The sequence below is a fragment of the Antrostomus carolinensis genome, unplaced genomic scaffold (assembly GCF_000700745.2).
Source record: "Antrostomus carolinensis isolate BGI_N321 unplaced genomic scaffold, ASM70074v2 scaffold14269, whole genome shotgun sequence".
NCBI lineage: Eukaryota > Metazoa > Chordata > Aves > Caprimulgiformes > Caprimulgidae > Antrostomus > Antrostomus carolinensis.
The window spans coordinates 1-21,996 of record NW_010336549.1 but is presented as its reverse complement, the minus strand read 5'-3'; the positions used below and the strand labels follow the sequence as shown (position 1 = coordinate 21,996).

The 21,996-nt window shown below is 34.1% G+C and overlaps 1 protein-coding gene across 1 annotated transcript in view; it reads right to left on the bottom strand.

Annotated features, from left to right (window-relative positions):
• Window positions 1-20,766, bottom strand: part of LOC104530351 (CUB and sushi domain-containing protein 3-like) — a 35,750-nt gene extending 14,984 nt beyond the window's left edge. Inside the window, exons 1-7 of the mRNA XM_010174907.1 lie at window positions 20,588-20,766; window positions 19,911-20,093; window positions 18,107-18,283; window positions 15,227-15,406; window positions 11,282-11,455; window positions 7,469-7,642; window positions 7,126-7,199 (exon numbers count right to left, since the gene is read on the bottom strand). Of these exons, the coding sequence (XP_010173209.1) occupies window positions 7,126-7,199; window positions 7,469-7,642; window positions 11,282-11,455; window positions 15,227-15,406; window positions 18,107-18,283; window positions 19,911-19,953 (822 nt within the window). The 5' untranslated portion in view covers window positions 19,954-20,093; window positions 20,588-20,766. The remainder of the gene's footprint in view (window positions 1-7,125; window positions 7,200-7,468; window positions 7,643-11,281; window positions 11,456-15,226; window positions 15,407-18,106; window positions 18,284-19,910; window positions 20,094-20,587) is intronic.
• Window positions 20,767-21,996: the final 1,230 nt, after the last annotated feature.

Below are 21,996 nucleotides of genomic sequence, written 5' to 3'. Positions count from 1 at the left end.
TCCCTATCAAGAAAGACAATACTTTGACACTGTCTTTAAAACCAGGATGTTTTCACCCTTGCTCACAGCAAAAAAACCCCAATCAAAACCAAACCTCAGCTTAATATTTAAATGCTTTTTCTTAATATACCCTAAATAGGAACTTAATTTTCTTTCCACTTTATTCTTTCAAGGTTCACTCTATGATCTTCATGAATATAAAATATTTAAGAAAAAATTTAATTATTTTTGTGATGTGGAGTAACCAGACATTACGGAAGTCAATGAGGTAAAGAGGTTAATTGGCTACTTATACTCAGATATCTATCCTAAACTGTAACTAATTAGGAGATTCAAACTCTAGTGCTCAATAGCAACTCCAGAAGTAGGTACTGTATGGCTTTAACTGCTTAGTTACAGTACCTCAATTATTTTCAATTAACATTTTATGTCTTTCTTTTTTTTTTTTTTTTTAAAGTATCTTTACAGAGTTTGCCAGTGCTCACGATGTGATTAACTTTCATGTATTAGCTCAACACCACTTAAATACGGGCAACACTGAATTAATCAGATAACTGCAATCTTGAAATTTTCACCTACTTTTTAGTAGGATATTGCCTAAAATAAATTTGTCATTGTATAGAATCTCTTTAGAGGAATAAAAAGTCAATAGATTAAAAAAAAAAAAATAATTCAGTATATTCAGTAAAATTCAGTATACTGTAATTCTACTCATCAAGAATGACCTGAACAGAAAGCTCATATTTAGTGAGTTGAAAGGACTGGAAAATCATGTCCATAATCATGTCTTTACATCTAGAGGACTCAATGGGTAACTGAAATAAGGAAGGAGGTGTGGCTTTTTTTTCAATTTTCTGTAACTTCTCACTCTTCTTTAGCTTCCTATTCATGACTTTAGATTAGTTCTTTATGAACTGAGTTTTCTGTTGCACGGAAGAAAAACTGTTGACCTGAAGAGCAAAACCAAGAAATGCATAAATTTTTTTCCACTGTCTGCCCATCTTTGCTTGGTTGTCAAAATATCAAAACAGTTCTTTAGCACTAGAAATATATCAGTGAGATAAGGAAATGGCTCAAGTTGCCAAGTAAGTGGGAAGGCTGAGTTGCTAGCATTTCACCAAATAAAAAAAACCACAGCAAACAAATAAGACTCAAAACAAACCATTGTTGATATTGTAACCTGATATTGCAATGCCAACTTTTCTATCCAAAACAGTAAACTACCTGTGAAACTGTTTTCTTTATTTCCTCCAAAGAAATGGATGTCACCTCTAGTATCCTTATTAGGAAAACACAACCTTCTGAAGCCCCAGAAGTAGCATCAAAAATACAACAGTTGTTCAAGTGATTAAGATATTTTTAGAAGAGCTGCCATGCTATTCAATACAACGAATAAATAAATGAAGGAATGAGGCTCCCTGCTCATAGAAAAAAAGCTTACAAGTAATATGTAATTAATAAAAATAAGAAAATAAAAAATAATTTTAAAATTACTTTTTGGGAAGTCTAGTTTTTCAATATTCTTGTGCCAGAGGCACCAGATGGCATTGTACAGACTTCTATGCTCTTAAAAAAATCCCAGTCTTGAGCCGTTTTGATTTGTTTGAATTTTTTGTTATACAGTTTGAAAAGAGGCACTACTGTGGAGAGCTGGCGAAACAGCTGAAATATCTGTGTTCATTGTACTCTTAGGTTTTAGGGAAGAACTGTTCTATGTGCAACAGTGTTTACATGCAATCCTGAGAAAAAATAAAAATAATAATTAAAAAATCATCTTCCTTGATCATCTCTGTTCCATAGCTGTTTTTTCCATAGTGTCAGTTATAATTTGGTTATTGCCAAAATCAACATCACTAAATTTTCACTCTGCTAAGAACCAAACATCATGTATTTGCTATTCCCTAATAGGAGAAATAACAATCTGAGAAAAAAAACGCATAAATATAAACCTACATGTTTTTATAGAGAATAAGATAGTACTCTGAATATAATTTTCACAATAATCATAATAACAACAACAATAATAATAAGAATATCCTTATTATTTCTTATATTCTTCGTAAGAACAGAATATATTTCTAACTTTCATGGGTTACTCTACATTCCATTTTTTCTTAACTTCAGTTTACCAAAGAATATGAAGATATTCTAACAAGCTTCTCCATGCCCAGCAATTCATAACAAAGAATCAAGAGGCTAAGGGAATGTTAGTTATTTCTCTTCATTAACTTTTAGCATTATATATAAAGTGAACGAAAACAGAACTCATTAACTTTTTGCTGTATGTGTAGTTTGGTAGTCCAGTAATAAGTATTGCCACTACTAGTAACAAGCTATTGAGTTTGCAAGATCTCTGGGAAGAGGCTTGCCAGGCTTCCTTTGTCTGAAAGTGTCTGGAGTTGCCTGGAGTTTGTTTTGTTCTAGTTTTGGGGTTTTTTTTCTGACTTGGCTTAGCTGCAACATCAAATTTTCTTGTGATCAGGTGACTATGACTAGTTTTTATACCTTCCTTTATCTCTGTGTGGTACAACCACAGCTTTATATCCACAGTAGGAAAAAAAAAAAAGATATTATGTGCAAAATGAGATAGTTACCATGAATGTGATGTTGTATAGTGAAATACAGAGCTGCTACTGCAATGATAGCAAAGGCATTGAGAAATGGTGACACAGGATACTGTGAAAAAGACTACAGGTGTGGGTAGGATAAGAGATGTCACACAGGTTCAGCACTGGAGACCCCATTGCTGTGAACAACTCACCCTTGGTCACTTTAAGAAATGGAGATCCGGACAGAATCAGGTTTTGGGAGTAAAAAAGAACAAGTATTTAACATCAGTGAAATGCACCTTACAGAGTAGATGGAAATACAATGTAGAGTTGCAGTGTGAGTGGTGTAAAAGTGTGTTAGAAACATTACAAATAAGCCCAGGTGAATAAAGAAGAACAGAGACTAAAAAAAAAAAAGAAAAAAATAAGTCAAAATCACATTTGTGCCAGTGAAGCACTCCAGACTCTGACACTAACATCCCCCACTGACACAAGGCTGAAGCCACAGACCTCAGGATGCTGAGAAGCAGAAGGAACCAGGAAAATTACATGGTGTCTGATAAATCTTAAATTACATTTTCATTGACACAGTGATGATGCCAACTCTGCTAATGCAGACAATTATACTGTGGTAGTACTTCCCTTCTCTTGGAATTCAATCAACACTGAAGTTTTTATAAGCATTATATTCACAGAAGGAGATTATTTGCAACGTGGCTCCATATCTGCAGATGAAGTTTCATACAACATTTCAAAAAAAAGAACCCAAGAGCTAACACAGGGCTACCACTACTGTAATGTGGCTATTTTCATTTCTAAATTCAGACTGCTCTTTGGCTCCTCTCAGGCTTTAACATAGGGTAAAATAGCTGAATTGCTACAAAAATATATGTTGGAAAAGTATGAGAAGTAATAAATCTTACATGTATGACTGATTGGTCTAAACAGTTCTAAACTGTTTCTTCAATTCAGTAGTATCTTGTGTTAAAACAGCTTATAGTGAAAGTGTTATAAGCAATTTTCTATGTTACTAGAAATATATCTGAAGAAATACTTCAAAACTACAGTTTCTTTCCAAGAAGCAATTTATTTTCCAGATTACAGATGAAGTCAGTATTCACTAAGTTCTAAAGATATTTTGTCTTCATTGTAACACACTGCTAAGGCAGATCTGTCAAATAAAAAGATACTCAGGTGAAGGTAAACATTCTAGAAGTACATTTTCGTAACAATTAAAGCAGATGATGCTACTCATTTAAATGTCATGCCTGATATCCAAGTAGCACTAAACTGGTATTTTGATGTTATTTCAACACACAAGAACCTGATCTGCTCCTGTCTGCTGAATGCAATACCGAACAATAAAATCCATGCAAAATTCTGTTACCTCTTTGTTACAAAGCTCCTATTTAACAGTTGAATCAACATTCAAATGTGAGGCAGTGCTTTTTGTGCTTTTGTTAGCATAGGTTCTAGGAGGTCAGGTTTTGATACACCTTTCAGTCCAACCTGGAATTACGTCATATATGCCTGAACTTTCAATGCAATCAATGAGATAGGAAAACAGAGAATCAGGAGTGGGGGAAATAACAAGAACTAAAAAATAGTGCTGTGGAAGTTCATGACTTGACATTAGTATTGCAAAAAGCAAGTGACAGCCAGTGATATAGTCAGGTAAAAGAGGAGGTATTGTCATTTGTTGAAAAGCACTTAAAACTGGACTCCACATATGAAGACTTGAATTCTACTGTCAAGCTACAGCTTGATTTTTTAATGAGACAGAGACATAAATTTAAAACTTAAAATTTGCATCATTTAAGTGACCCTGTTAATATTAGTTTAAATGTGAAGTATTTAAGAGAATTTTTTTAAAAAAAACAACCAACCAACCAAAAAAAAAAACCCAAAAGCAAACAAAAAACCCATCGAACCCCCGAAATGAGAAAAAAAAAAAAACAACAAAACAAAACAAACCACCCTGGATTAGAGTCAGAAAACCATCTTATATATCCAACAGCAACAACTCCCTGTTATGTGTTTGCCAACTGCAAGACACTTTGCTTAATCTTGCATAAGCCTTATTGGTCTCTTGTTTAAAATGGTAGACAACAGATCTATCAGGTTAAAGAAAATCAAAGCCATCTCATCTTCAGCATCTTGGTATAGTTTAGAATTATTCTTTACCTTTCTGCTATGGATAGAAGGAAAAGTCATTATTATCCCATTCATACAGGAAGTTAATTATAGCATAATATAATTCATTTATAATATGTTTGTGGTTTAAATGAGTCATAACGTTATTGAATACATAGTAATGTAGTATTTCTTTCTAGGATCTCCAGACAATAACTTGTCTAGAACTGATCATTTTCACTGTTGTTTCCACCCAATAAAGAGCTAAACCCAGCTTTGCCTGTATGACTGATACTTCTATCCTGTTCTGTATTAACTAAGCAATCATATTTAGAGAAGCCAGAAGTTGCAGCAGACATTTAGTTACTATATAAAACCAAATTCTCTACATGAGCATGAGGAAAGTTGCCAGCTAGGTAAGGAGACTATAGCTCCTACAGTTTAAATCTGCTAGACACTAATCTTACAACTGTGGAATCAAGGCTGCAAATTCTGACAGAAGGTACACTTCTTTTAGCAATTATATATCAGTTGACATTTTGACTGATATTTTGACAGTTCCACGTTAGGTGTGAGTGGTGGTTTTTTTCATAACTACAGCTGCACCACAAGTAAGAAAGCCTTCATTAGCTTTTTCAGTGACAGAAAGCTCATTAATATGTCAGAGAAACTGTGACAATAAAATTGTAGAAAATGGTCATTGCAATGATTCATTTCTTACACAGTTGAATTAAGAGTTGCCCTCTAGCATAATATTATATTATACCCAAAGGAAGTCAGCCCAAGGACTGCCCTTGCATATTCTACCTTGGCTCAAAACAGCACTCCATTCCCTGGAGTGCTGAGACAATTATACTACCACTCACATATGATTGTGATCTAGCACAATCTGAAAACCCAAAGACTGCTAAAACAATCACTAATCAGAAGGAGTACTGCATAAAGGCCACCAAAATGACAAGCCAAAGAAGTTTTTGGCTATAAAACATTGGCTACAACCTTTTCTTTTAAAAAACTAATTTCATATTGTAAACCTATTCAGTCAGCCCTTTCTTTCATATCTGGCAATCTGCAGTTTTTGTTTAACTCCTGCTACTAGACAGGCACCACACACAACCAGGGAGCTGCTAGTTTACTCTTCTGCCTAGTCCTCTTCACATGGCTGGAGCTTTCATCCCTGACACCACACATAGATGCAGCAGGATAGAAGCTTTCTTAGTTTATTTTCAGCTGCCTTACCAGATTCCTAGCAAATTATAGGACACATTTCTGCATCTGTACACCATTCACACATTAAAACATCTCACTGACATCACAGTTTTGTGTGATTCAGAAAATCAGAAATTCATAAGCATTTTAAATTTCACAATTATGTTTCCAACTGAAGCATATGCAAACATCACTTGCCACAACACACTCTTGTAACAAAGGCATCCAACATTCTCCTGGGCTGCATCAGGCAGAGCATTTCCAGCAGTTTGAGGGAGGTGATTCTTCCGCTCTGCTCAGCACTGGTGAGATACAAGTGGGTGCTGGGTCCAGTGCTGGGCTCACCAGTGCAAGAGGGACAAGGATATACTGCACTGACACCAGTGATGGGCCACAAAGTTGATTAAGGGACTACAGCATCAAGTATTCAAGGAGTGGCTGAAAGAGCTGGGATTGTCCAGCTTGCAAAAGAAAAGGTTCAAAGAGAGTACTATCAGTGTGCATTAAAATTTACTGGGGACAAGAAAGGTGACGGAGGCAGACTTTTTTTCAGTGGTGCCCAATGACAGGACAAGAGGCAATAGGCACAAATTGAAACATAGAAAATTCTGTTTAAAAACAAGAAGTAAAGGTGATCACCTTGGAAAAGGTTGCCCAGAGAGGCTGTGGAGTCGCTATCCCTGGAAATATTCAAAACCACTTGAACACAGCCCTAATCAACCTGTTGCAGCTGACCTTGCTTTGAGAAGGGAGGTTGAATTAGAAGCTCTCCATAGGCTCCTGTCAACCTCTGTAACTCTGCAATTCATTTGTGGTCACATCATTTCCGAATGTAACAAAAGAATTGCACACAGGAAAAAAACCAAACCAAACCAAATCTGTTTTTTTAAGTATGTCTACACTAGCAGTTTGACACACAATATACACATGTTTAAGGAGGAAAAAGTCTACTTGATAAACAGTAGAGAACATATATATTGGTGGGGAGACACTGAACTCCTTCAAGGTGAAAACAAGTAGAACTTGATCATCAGGGTTTCATGTAGTGCATTGCTAATAAGGATACAAGGTCAATGTAATGTAACAACTAGAAATAAGGAAACACAGTAACATTCCAGCAACCATCTCTTACAAGGTATCAGCAGTTTCTGGACCTCTAATCAGAAGTGTCTAGACTTTGAGGTAATACAAAAATAGTTTCATATGCAAGTTACTAAAAAATAGTATACTCTACCTGATAGCCAAATGTGTTGTTTTGTGACCCATGCCTTGGGACTCCTGGATTTTCACATGCTGTGCGAGTAGGTTCTTAAAATAAATATAAAAATAATAATAAAAAATAAAGACAGAACAAATTACAGCATTTTAATTAAATATATGAATGTATCACAAAATTTAGCTTGGACAACAACCTGCAATGAGCCAATGAGAGAAACAAAAACAAAGTGACTTGATTCTTACAGAGTATAGGATAACACCACGATAATTCAAAATAGCTAAACATTCCTAGATTGACTTATCAGGAAAAGGAATAATAAACATTTCAAGAAATTTCAATAATATAGGTGTAACCTTACCTATACATCGAGGAGAAGAACCACTCCATGTGCCATCTGCTTGGCAAATCCTGGTGCTGGAGCCAACCAGAATAAAAGGAAGATTGCAGCTGAAAGAGACTTCTGACTGGTAGATGAAGCTTTTGCCTTCTCTTTTCCCTTGTGCAGGTATTCCAGGGTCACCACAAAACTTTGCTGTGAAAAAAGACATGATAGAAATGGAATGTGTCATTTATTAAAAGACAGAAAAATAACACTTACCTGAACTCAATCAAGCAGTTACTCCAAATTTTATATTTATTTTATTAAACACAGGTCAAATACAGAAACATTTCATAGGAATTCAAAGAAAGACTACATAGTCCATCTTTAGTCTGCTTTAGTCTGGAGTATTTTTGCTAGCTGTTCAAAATGCCTAGATAGTGGGCTCGGTCAGCAGCATGAAGGTAACACTCAAGGTTACACAACTGGTTTTATTAAGGCCCAAATACCAACATTTCACCTCTGCCTCAAACAACATCAAGCTGCACATCCTCTTATAAAGAGCAATCAGAGTGTACCAAACTGTCACGTTAATCTTCCATCCTCTCCTGATTTCTGCCACCTCTACCCAGTCCTCAACATTTTTGTATGATTAAAGGATTTTTCAGATAGATTTTAGGAATTGTAAATTCTTACTTCCTCATCCTTCACTGAAGGATAAGATTTGGTATGTATGGAAGTATAACACTTGAAAGTACAACTAACAACAACAAAAAAAAAAGAGTAAAGAAATTTCAGCAGCGATCTAAAAGTCAAACACTAATAAGCTGTTATTAGGTGGGATAAATTTGACTGGTAAGAACATATTCTTAAATTGATCTTTTTACTTTATTTCCACCTCTTAAAGATTCCTTAAGGCTATAGCATAGCATAACTATGTAAATGCACTGCTGGCAAATTTACTGGCCTTTTGCAGTATAAAGTACTGATTATTATCATAAGCTAAATTTTGAGTAATTGATTCAATCAGCTATGGCAAACCCTGTGCAATCAGACTATATTATTCCCTGATACATAATGAATTCCAATATTGTAGAGCCTAATTTCATATTAAACAGAAAATGCTGTAATACACACAAAAAAATAAACCACTAAACCGTATATGTGCAATGACATATTTCTAAAAAGGAATGTTGTACAGACAGTGGAATTTTCTGTTCCATCTTTCTCTTCTACAAACAAAATTTAAATAACATCTTCTAAACAACCACCTTCAAAATACATTTCTAATATCTATCTTTGTCACCTATGCCTTAAGCTTTCCAAAGCACCTGCTCACATTAAATGCTCCTGCTCTCCACCTCTTGCTGCAGACACTGACTGTATGGGAAATCCATGTACACACACACACATTGTTGAAGAAAAAGGGCTTTATACATTCCAGAAATGTATACAATTTCATAGCTTTAAGTGGAATGGGACTGTCTGCAGAATTATAGGCCAAATTCTGAAAAGATCTATGAAGTGAGGATAGTGCCACACAGTGAACCTCATTGTCTGATTGACAGATCATGGTTGTAATTTATGTTTTTATTAGAAAATTCTGTGGAAGTCTTAATTTGAAAATACATTAAACACTTACAGATTTTTAACACAGAGGCTTGAAATTGTCTCCTGACAGTTCTTTCCAGCAACAAAACAGTAACAACTCTCAAGGAAAAAAAAATCCTCACATTAAAAAATGTGGGTTTTGTAAGTTTATTAATTTTTTATAAAAATAAGTAAACTTCACCACTTAGTATTCAGTCAACTTTACCCAGTCATTGAATAGCTACTAAATATCTGCCTTCTATATAGGTTACGATGGAAACCAGGTACTATGGTAAAACATGGCAGTTTTCCTCTGATATTGGAACAGGGTACTATAGAACAAACTAAAGTTGCAGCAAACTGGAAGGTCTGGGAGTGCTTCCACTCCAAATGGAAATATTATCCTATGGACTCTGAGAGCCTTTAAAAGACATTTAATTGATTAACAGCAAGTTATATCTGTAGGTAGGAATTTTCAGGCATAGGCTTTTTTTTTTTTTTTTTTTTTTTGACATCTATTGCCAAGCCAATAAAAACAGGAGTCCTTTACTCAAATTTCTATACGAATAATTAAGCAGACAAATTTACCAGGTCAGAGATGACAAATACTCAACCAAAACATGACTACATTCCATTTTGCAAAATTATTCCTTGTTATAACTATACCTTGCATATCTTCAGCTACAAGCTCTATGGAACCAAGCTGGGAACTAAATTTCTGATGTCAAGAACTGCTTAAAGATTGCTCACTGAGAATGACTTTCACCACTTCCCTCTCATTTCTGACAGATGGCAGCTAGTTTAAGCTCTTTGACAAGCACTGGCTGCCAATTTACTTCTCTTGCAAACCAATGGGTAACCATTGCACATCCACAACATTCAGTTAATGCAATCTCTGCATGAAACAGCCTTTAATTCCCAGGTAGCTGCATTCTGTGCTAACTATACATTTTAAAAAGTTTAAAGGTAGACCCTCTTTTTCTATATTCAATATAGCAGTATTGAGTATTCCAAACTTAAAGATGACAAATAGCTTGTGGTATCCAAAAATTAATGTAAGGACACAGATTTCAATCAAGACCAAATGATTAAAATATTTTTTCATGGTTTTTGATGTTCATAATATTGTGGACTCTAGAAGAGCTCCATCTAAAGAACTTAACAAATGGTGTGGGAGACTTTCTTCCAGAAACAATGCCTTTCACCACATTGCAGCTCTGGCACATACAGTTTCAGCAACACTAAGCAACTGCTGTTGACAATATGAGACTATCATTAGGAAAAAAAAAGATCATCTCTATGATTATGCTTTCATAGTAGTAGGATATAGCCAAACCAGATAACATTTTTCAAAAGGAGAGATGAAGAATGCAAAGAATAGTAAAAGAATGGAGAACTGCATTTTGCAACATGTAGCAAGCTACCTGGCAAGTTCAGCTACATGGCAAGCTCAAATTAAACTTCAGAAATTGTAAAGACACGAAGATTAAATTATCTTCTTCCAGTTAGACTCCTTGCTCAAGATCATTACAGAGTTTTAGTGGTATAGCTTTTCTACAAATAACTACAGAACCTCCTTCTTCAGTGTAATCAATTGAATATCTCTCAGAAGTATTACAATCACTTCTTTAAAAAGATTTTTTAATTAATGAGTGGAATGACACCAACCTACAGAAAAGCCACATTTGCTATTGTAATGAAATTTGTAGCAATTTAAAAATCCATCAATTTTATAACTATCAGTTCAACAAAATTTACTGCATAAAACATATAACTTAATATAGTGTAGGGCGAGGCAAGGAATAGACAATTGTCAAGGAATGACCCTGGGGCCTAGTCAGCATTACAGACAGAAAAAATTTGCTGTGACATCAGAGAAAGTTTAGGATGAATAATGAGCAAATAAAAGAGATTATAATGAAACTTCCCCTATTCTATATGTAGCTGGATCAGAAAACAAGACAGCATCTCTTAATCTTGTTTTGCCTTGGCTCATTTGGTACACATTGCCAGTAATTTTTTTTTTTTTTTTTATGTTTGTGTTTAAGGCTTCCTACATGCTTACAAAGGATTTACAGATATTTCTATGTCTTCCTCAATCTACAAATTATGTTACAATTTTGGAAAACATAGACAGATTGTATTTGTCCCAGCTTTGAAATGAACTGAGCTCTTGCTGGGGGTTAAAAAAAAAAAAAAAAAGGGTGAAAACTACAGTTAAATAAAGAAATACAAAATACAGGACTGTAAAGTAATACATACGCAAGCACTGAGGTACTTCACCACTCCATGTTCCATTCCCAACGCAAGTCAGAACAGCTGGAAAAGAGAGTTCATATCCTGGAGAGCAAACATAGCTAATGCTAAATCCCCAGTCCAAGTTTGTTCCTTCCAACCTTCCATTAGAGATCTGCGGAGGAGTTGGGCAGGTAACAGCTGCAATAATATTCAAAATAATTAGGCCCAGCTGCTGTAAATATCCCCAGTGTACATAATTACTAGAACCATATGTGCTAATTTCACCTTTTTTAGAGGACAATACAATCAGGACATACTATCTTCCTCACTGTATTCTTGCCACTTTTCCTTAAGTTAGTATTTCTGGTTTCCTTCATTTAGGAGAAAGTGGCTGATTGATTATGTGTCTTAAATAAAACAGGATGCTGCATCAAACCATATAGGAAGACTACCTAAAAATCAGTATGGAGAATATGTAGCGTACAACCTTTAAGATATGACTGGTAATGATTTTTTTTGTTTAAGCAACATAGAGTAAAACTATCTTTAGTTACCATTGTAATAATCAAATACTTTCTTCCTCTTAACCAACTTAAGTATTTGCTAGATATTAATGTCCAGGGATGAAATTCCAGGATAATTGCTCCAAAATATGACTTGAAAGTCTGTTTCTAAGGACCACAGTTTGGTTAGTATTTGCTTCTTGAATAGCTCCTCACCAAAAAGCATCTAGCTTCTAGATAGAGAGAGAAAATTTAAGGATTTGTAACCTCTTGAAATTGTCATCATTGCTAGCTCTAAGAAGGCCAACAGTAAGTATTTCAGTATAGTTTCTTATTTATAGGCATCCCAGGAAAAAATAGAAACATCTTCTACTCAGTTATAGGAAAGAGGACTGAAAAACATGACAGGAAGGCAGTAGAAATAAACAGACATAACTTTAGTGATGAAGCTAAAAGTGATATTCACTGGATAATGGGCTAGTAACAGACAATTGTTAATTGAGAGCTGAAGGAAAAAGGCTATAAAATAAGTTAAATGAAAAAAATATGAATCAAAAGGAGAAAAGGGGAAATTTGGGCCATAGTTACTAGAATGAATGAGAGAGAAAAAGGGAGTAAAAAGAGAAAAGTTGAGAAAAACTTTGTTAGCAAAAGAGAAAAAAGAAACCACATTAAACTAATATGATTTAATTTAGCGGTGATGGTTGGAGTAAATGAGAAAAGGTGGTGACTAAAAATAAACCAGAGAACATACAGGTCACAACATACAAGTCACAAAACCAGAGGAAATTAAAAGCTGCACTCATAACCTTTAAATCTATGTTTAGACAGCTGTCATCTTGCAGGCTCAAAAGAAGTCAGAAGCACAAGATCAGGAGTACTGAGTATTTGAATGTGATCTGCAGCAGGTTCACCATGTACCATTTCTCTATTCTTATTATACACTTCAGTGAAAGAATCTCAACTGTTTACACTACAAAGATGCTCTGCAGCATCATTCATGGCTGTTTGAGAATGCTGGGTGAAAGTAGTATTATTATCAAATAATCCTTTGCCAATCAGTAAACCAAATCTAAATTTTAAAGCCCTTTAAAATTTTTGAACTTTTTGCTTCCCTTGCTCTGGCTCATAGTTTAAAAACAAACACAACACCAACCAATCAACCGTAAAAAGGACATGATAGCTTTTGTCATACTTTCATGATGCTTTAATAAAAGTAAATAAAATGAGCATTCCAAGCAGCAAACATCTGTCTGCATTCTCCAAGAGATTCATGACTAGTCCTCTTAAAAAGATCTGTATGTTTTAACTTCTGAGTTGAATAATAAGGGAAGAAATACTAGTCAGTAATTAGGAAAGGAGACAGAAGTAGCATGAAATCAGAACTCTGGGGTGAAAAAAGCAAAACAAAACAACACCTAGCAACAAGGCAGCATGCCTCTAAATATTTTGCTCATAGATTCAACCATAAATACATACAACAACATTTCTTAGTTTAAGACCTGAAAGTATATTACAAATGCAAGTCTGCAGAAAAGACAATGCTTGAATAGTTGAATACTTAGTTGCAGATGAACATGCAACCTTTTCCAAAGCCAAATGATTTTTTTATATCTTTTATTTCAAGCTGCAACTACACATTCATTTTCTGTCCGATTCATTTTCCAATTATTTTAACTAAATGGTACCAGAGAACCCTGGCACTTCTTCCTGACAGTAAGAACTAATTGTTACACAATTCAAACACACTACTACATATTATATATTACTTTTAATTGCACAGACAAAGAAATAGGGGTTATTAACTTAACCTACTGTACTCACACAAACCTGTGTGGAGTAGAACGAAATTCTGAGAACACTAGACATTCTGCATATTATTATTATTTAGTATTTATATAAGCTATAAATATGACCTAAACCAACAAAGACTCAAAAACTCAAAGCCAAAATTGACAGTCTAACTCTTTCTTGGTATGGTTCTGTTTGAATCAAATCAGAGCTAGATTTCCTGCTCCCAGTTAGGTGCCTTTTAGCCCTGAAGAATTTGAGGCTGGGACACTACATCATAAATACTTCTTCTGTCTTATCATCTTCTAGCTGTTCACTTACAGCCACTCTTGGAGACAGACTCTGGGTCAACAGGACCAGTATGGTTGTTCTTCTGTCCTTAAAATCAATTTTGTGATTGAAGCTGAGGCTAAGAACACGGTAGCGGCAGGAAAAAAAGTGAATTGTTAAGAGGATCTCAAAGTCTGACATCCTCAAGAACGTGTTGGGAAAATAACTTTAAAAATTTCCATTATCAAAGGTGAATTAGAATTAAACCAGACTTGGTAAGATATTGAAGATATTGGGAGAATTCTATTCAGCAAGGAAAGTAATTGCAAATGGGGTAGAGATTTGAAATTTATTTGATCTGTTTTGATGAATGAATTCAGGGGAGGAAAATGAGAACTGCTGAGCATGTATGCAACCATGCAACCATACTTCCTGAAAACAAAACAGAAGGAAGATGGATGAGAACTAAGTAGTACAAACTTAGCCAACTAATTTTTAAAAGGATAGAGATCAGACATACTCAAGTATAAATCCAGAAAGAAAACACCAAAATTGTAATGCTGCTTCTCTACAGCTGTGGTATAAGGAAGAGGGAGAAAAATTACTCTAGGGAGAAGGTGTTTTAGGGTTTAGCAAGCAAATTTCTCAGAGAAAATTGCTTTGATGACACAGATTAAATGGTCTTTTGGTAATGTTCAGATTTTTTGTTTAGATTTCAACAGAGAGCATTAAAAAATTCCAATAAAACAGAAAAATCAGGAATGCAATTAGTAAAAGAGAGAAAAGGAAGATCTTGAGATTAATCCCTTCAGTTTTCACAGTAGAGAAAATAACATGAAGCAGAAAAAATGTTTATTAGGAAATCTGCTAGAAGGATTTAGTCTTTTTGTTGAGCATGTCACAGCACAGTGATGCTCAAAGGTAAACATCTAAGGAAGGAGGCATCAAAGAATAATCTTAGTATTATGGATAGAGTAACTCACAACAATTTGCCTTTGACAAAGTTTATTTGCATATATGTAGATCTTTCCTAAAGGTGTTTATCACATGCTTGAGTGGTCATTTTGTAAAGACAGAAACATATATAAGGTTATTTTTGGTATGACATGCTAACCTTAAACAAACAAATCTAAACCATCATTGCATATTGACTAATCCAATTTACCAGCAAAGTAATAAAAAGCTCTATAGAGCTACAAAAAACTGTTCAATATATTGTGCTGATATGAAAAATAAAAGGGAAAAGATGCAAAGGAATAAGTCATCATTTCTGCAGCCAACAAATCAAGTGTATTCATACTAACAGTCAATTTTGATTTCTGTAGAAGTATTTGGCTGACTCATTACAACAAACAGTGGATTTAAAAGTCATAGAGGAAAAAGTCGACAATCAAAATAAATGTACCTTTGCATGTTGGGATTACTCCACTCCATGTGCCATTGCTAGTGCAAGTGCGAATTAAGGAGCTTTGTGATTCCATTGTATAACCAGGTTGGCACATATAAGTAACATTTTGTCCAACAACATAATCGTCACCATATCTCATGCCATTGGCTGGGACTCCTGGATCTCCACAACTGATAACTGCAAGTAAACAGTTGAGGAAAAGATTTTAAAACCTAAATGTGTTTTATTTATATGTGAGGGGAAAAACATTGTGTAAAACTAGGAATTTATTGGAGAAAAAAGGAGAAGGAAAAAGTTTCATAAATCTTATCTCCGTCAAGAGAAGATAAACATATACATCATTTGAATTAGCTGTCAAACACAACATGTGGAGCTGTATAACAGTTACATTTGGAGAACATCAATACATCTGTTCAACAGTGGAAGCAATGGACAGTAAAATTTCAAGATTATAAAATGAAATAAAAAGCAAGAAATAATTCATATATCACTACTACGCTTGGATACCCTCAGATTTTCCTAACAGTCCAGAGCTTCATTATTAAAGAAGCATATTGTTTAGATTACTTTTCCATGGTTACATCCAGAAAGGAAAAACAGTCTGGAAAAGTTAAGATACATGTCTGCAAAAAGCTCCCACTTTGTAAATGCTCACATGGTTACTATGTACATAAACAGATAAGAATTCTCAGGCAATTCCCAAACATGGGCTATGATTTAAGACAAAATTAGGCCTATAACACTTTAACAAGTGGGAACGATTGTAAAACCTTTGGTGACTTCTAGTGTCAGGAGATAATTTCATCTCCCAATGAGATTAAATATTCATAAGCAGTTAATAAATAATTATATAATTATAAGCTAAGAATAAAGTTAAAATAAGTAAGTTTCTATCAGATCTGGTCAATTGACCTATTAATTTCGGGAACAGTTTTCAGAGTAAGAAAACTTGAGAACCCTAGTTGCAATTATAAAAAGCTGCTGTCTTCAGGGAAAAAAAACAAACACCAGGAAAAAAATCTAGTTCATACAAAATACAGCACCCATGTGTTTTACAGTTTATCTTATAGTAAACCTGACAATCCCCCTACAGCACAGTTATTACTTCTGGACAATTGTGGGAGGTAGTTTTCCTGGGCAGAAAACAGATCCTGGCCACTTCTAACTCAATACCAAATCATGACCGATGTGAGAATTATGAATCGAAGGTATACAGTATGCCTGCTCTACAGTTTAGCATAGTCTGAGTGAGCAGATAGTAACTAAGCTGCTTGTATCAAATCTTCAAAAAAAAAGTATTGTGTATTTTAGAACTGCTTTTATTACCTGTACCAGCTTAGATACAAGTTGCAGCACCTAGCAGTGCTTCTGCCCGCTGTTTAGGAATTAGTTAATAGTCAGCAGTGACCAAAAGGGCAGAAATGAGTCAGGATGAGATTCTCTTGAGTTCATATCTCTTTTGGTTAAGATTTTCATTCAACCATTCTTTTCGTATTCTGACCACTCCAGGGGATATGCATCAAACTAAAGACCCCTAAATAGCGTTATGATTGGAATAAACATATAGGGGAATATATTTTTTTGAAGAGTAATCATAACAAAGAGAGAGCTGTGTATTAGGAATGTCAATAATTGTATTGCATAACAAAGTTAAAATACTTATATATTAATTAAATCAAGAATTATTTTTCTATTACATATAATCTCCAAAATACTTCTCTCTGTTTTATTAGGACACTTTCTCTGTTAAGACATTTTTCTAGGTTTTAAGCAAAAATCCCAAGTTTCTACCCAAGTACTGTTTTTTTGAAAAATCTATTCTAGCAGGTATTTCAGCTAAATGTCATTCTAAAACACAATAAAAAAAATACAGATCTAGTTGCTGCCACGGAACACCTTTATGCTTTGTGCAATTACACTGGTTCTCATTATAATTTGGAAAATAATAAATAAACACAAAAAAACCCACTGGGCTCTCTTACAGGTTTGCTGACTACAAAAGCAGCTGTTCACATGCTTCCCATTAAAGATGTATTTGTAAACAACACAAGAAGAAGTTTTATTTATCATCTTACTTTTGGCCTCTATTTGGGTGTAAAGTGTGTAAAGTAGCCGACTCTATGAAAACTAGGGTCCTAGTTCAAAATTTAAGCAACACTTTGCTATACCTCTGATGATGATATGTTTCCTCAAAATGATAGGCAGTCTCATGTATCACATAAATGTAAAAGTTTCATAATTGTTACTAAAAGATTAAGTAGGACATGTAATAAAGCAGGAAAAGATGGACTTGAAAATAAACTTGCAAAATGCTTATTATGAATGTGAGAGAAGCTGAACTATCTTCTGTTGGTTGGGTTACCAAAGCAAGTATAAGGTTAATGAAGAGGCCAAATAGATGTTATCTGAGAGTAGGATAACAATTTTGACCTCAGAGTCACTACAAAAAGAATTCACAAGCATTTATTTCAAGGTTTTTATTTTCTGCCCTCTGGAAAACCAGAATATTATACTGCTAAGTTTTCATGATGAAGAAAAGCAACTAAATGAATAATTTCTGAATAAGATATATCAAAATATAAACAAGATTAAAAATATATACCAGGAAAGAAGTAGATAGATCATGTAACCATACAACTCCTTTAAACTGCAACAGTAGTTTAAATATTTTACTATACTCTATTTCCCTTTGAAAAAAACGTATTCTTCATCTTCTCATAGCACTATATTTTTTAGAAGTATTTCATGTACAAAATTAGGTATGAAATAGTGTAAAAAAAGTTGAAGACAGTTTATTTGCATCCAACTTCTGTATTTTACTTTATTGTCTTTCAGAGGAGAGAAAAACAAAGACTATTCATTAGAGATGTGTCTTACTTGTGCAGTTTGGCAAGGATCCAGACCATGTTCCATTGGCAGTACATTGTCTTACAGATGATCCAGAAAGTATATATCCTTCCATGCATGAATAAATTACTGAATTAGAGAATGTAGTTCCATCAATACGAAATACTTTTCCATTTGCGGTTGTTCCTGGATTACCACATTGCACAGCTATAGATCAAAATATTAGATATTTTTTAAATGTAGTAAAGATAATTTTTTAAATAGTAATGTCTAAGGATAATCTTGATGCAAGCAGTGTTAAATGGTAGAAATCTGTGCTGTGATCCTGAAGAATCTAAGTTTCACCAACTACTGATAAGGCACATTGTACAGTCAACAGCTGTTTGCATGAACACACTCTATGAATTTAATTTTAAAGTCTGCATTAAAGAAAAGCTAGTTTAGCTGCAAAGACAAGCTCCCAGTTATGCCTAGACTACAATTATCACTGTAGATTTAATTTGACTCTATAGTATGTATGCATTTATAGTGTACATTTCCTACCTAATTCAAAACACAGGACAGAGTCGTTATTATTTCAAAGGCAAGTTTAAGCCTGCTGTTTCACATTCTTCAGTGGTCAACTTCGGAATTTGAATTGTCTTCTTATGTGATTACATATACACATCTAATCTATATAACCTAAACTAGAACAATATACCTGTGTATGCAGTACACACAGATATATATATATATATATCTGTGAACCAGAATCACAATTTCAAGACATTTTTAGGGGAAAAAATAATACCAAAAGTATCTTAAAATATAAAAGAGGAAATTTGCTTCTGTAATAGATAGGATTAAAGAAGAACAGAAGAAAGTTCAGTTGAGGTAAGTAATTCCCTTCAGATACCAACGTACCAACATACCAACATACAAACACATATATATACTTACGCTGTGTCAGGATGGGAATCATTTAGCAGAAAGGATATCACAAAACCAGCTTGTGAACTAGGTTTTTACAATGAGATTACGTATTTCATACAGATAACACAGTCAACAGTGATAAAGTGGTAATAAGAGTACAGGTTGTCAAATGATTTCCTCCTTTTCAGGAAGATTTTTTTGGAAGCAGAGTCTTTGGAAATTACTTCCTATTTTTGAATCAACATAATTAATGTAATAAATGATTCTCCATAGATATCCTGTTAGAGCTTTCTTTTGAGATAATATATCTAGCTTAAAATTTCAGAAATGATTTTTTTTTCCAAATAAATGTGTTTCAGCATTTCATTTTCTATTGAAATATAATAAAAATGTCAACAGTATTAGTGAATAAAAGTTTTAAGCTGAGAAATTATGACATAGATGTAGCTAATGAAATCCTCACACTGACACTTTCCTAAAACTCAGCTCTTTTCTCTGAAATTCAGATGTATAATGGTTGTCATTAATGATCAGGTGATGGTGAGGTTTATAATGGAAAAAACCTTTCAGGAAAAGTTGAGTTCTGGAAGTCTTATTTGTTTTTCTCATTATTTTTTTGTATTGGATAACACATATAGTTGGTTAATGCTGACATAAGTAGAAATAAACAGCTCAATATACTTTTTTTTTTTTCTCAAAACTTGGAAAACTTGCAGTTTCATGTGTGCCAGGAACGGTTTTCAAATTTTTCACTTGACAACAAGTCATTGCTATAGTGTAACAACTTACTGAAAAAAATGTAACGGTCAGTCCGAAATCATCATATACTAGTCACAATACAAAACTAGCAATGTAAAATTGGTTTTCTGATTAGTACTTTTAACAAGACAGTTTAAAAAAAAGCGGATCTTCTGTGATTTACCTTTGCATTCAGGTTGTTTTCCTGTCCAACTTCCATTTGCCATACATGTTCTTTCTTCTGAGCCATGGAGGATATATCCAATATCACAGCTGAAATGTACCGTGCTTTTAATTTTAAAATTGTTTTCTTCCCTAGACCCATGACCTGGGATACCTGGATCACCACAAGAACCAGCTGCATCACCTACAATTTAGAGTGCAAATATTAGAATAAGTATGAAATTTTATTATGACACTGCAATTAAAATAAGTTTCTATGTATTTTTAAATAAAGGTGTCATCAAGTTTTTATTTTGCAAGTTTTTTCTTTAAAAAACAAAAACAAAAACAAAAATAAAAACAAAAACACCCCAGAATCTTGAAGAGTTTCCCTGTGGAAATTAATACTCTTTCTAGAAGTCACATAGAAAATATTTTCAAAACAAATCAGTTCCTTTAACATTCTATTGGATGTGCAATTTCCTATTTGTGTTAAATATCACTGAGAAAGCCTACTTTTTTCTCAATTATTTTCTTGCTAATAGAGTTCTTACTTATTTTGGTTTTACTATTTTGACTTCTATTGATATAGTACTTCAGTTTTATACATGATTTTTCAGATTTTAAAATGGACTTCTGCCAAGATCAAAATAAATTAAGAACAACTTATAGGTACCCTCAGTAATTCAAAAATATTACCTGAGCAATGAGGAAGAGATCCACTCCAGTGTCCGTTCAACTGACACGTACGAGATGACTGCCCTAACAGCGATCGTCTACCTGTGCAGGTATAATGAACAGTAGACCCAAACGTATATTTATCTCCAGACAGGACCGCGTTAGGAGGAACGCCAGGATGGCCACAGTCAATCACTACAATGCATAATTATTGGAGATAAAAAAAGGTTATTATCACTGATCAAACAGTTTGTAGTTATCATTTTCATAACTCCATACATATGTTTTGTGAAAAGTCTGACCTTTATATGATTAGAATTGTAAAATATATTACAGAATAAAAGCTGGGAAACAAATGTTTGGAGATGTTGAAACGGTACAGATATAGATATTTAGATATAGATATTGATGTCCAAAGACACTCATGCACTAAGCTGATCTCTATGCCATGAACACATGTACACACACAAACACACAGTCATACATGTACTCCTCAGAGGATAAATATAGAAAGACAGTAGCTGCCAAAGTCACTGCTGAGGTAGAGAATATGCAGACCATCTCTCATCCACTGGTCTCAAGTCATTGGTCATAAAGTCTGCTATGTTTATAAACAAGATCATTTTTGCTAAATTTTGCTATAAACCTTAATGTTAATATACTAATTTAATATTCCTGGGTTTGGTTACTTAAAATATTGTAAATGTCATATTGTGAGGGAAGAAATGTCAGGACAAGGTGCTACAATAGATATATTGAGAGGACGGCACAAACATCTTAAAAAAACTTGTCTACGTTATTTGGATTTCAAGCTTGGAAGGTGCAGATTACATGTACTCACATCTCATTAGCTTAAAAATAACAAAACCAAGCATGTCTCTAAGAACTAAATTGAGAATACTCTGCAAGAAAAAAACCTGTTAAGGTCACTGGAATTCTTTGAGGTGTATTTTCCAAACATATATTTCATTTTGAGTACATCTCAAATTTAAAGTATTTCTGTAGCAACGTATGCCTAAGTAGCGTAGTCCCCTGAAAGTCTTTAATTCAAAAAGAGAGTTGAAAGGGCATTATGGTCCAGGCCAATGCTGAATGCTACTTCTTACAGGATCTATAGTAGCTAGAATTACTCTAGCTTCAACACATTTCAAAGGAATTGGGTCACTTCACAGGTGATTTTTTTTTCCTTTGTTCTCATGTTTATTCTCCATGACTATAGCGGTATTTCAGAAAAGGTATGTTCTTTGAAACTAGTTAGAAAGAGACTGAAATCCAGCTAGGTTAAAAAAACAATGAAACCTGAGTCAAAGAAAAACATTCAGCCAGCTTTCCACTTATTTTCCATTACTCTTAGAGCGGAAAAATGTGCATACTACTACATGACCATCCTGCATATGTCAAAATTATGCTAAGGCACATGGAGAATGAGA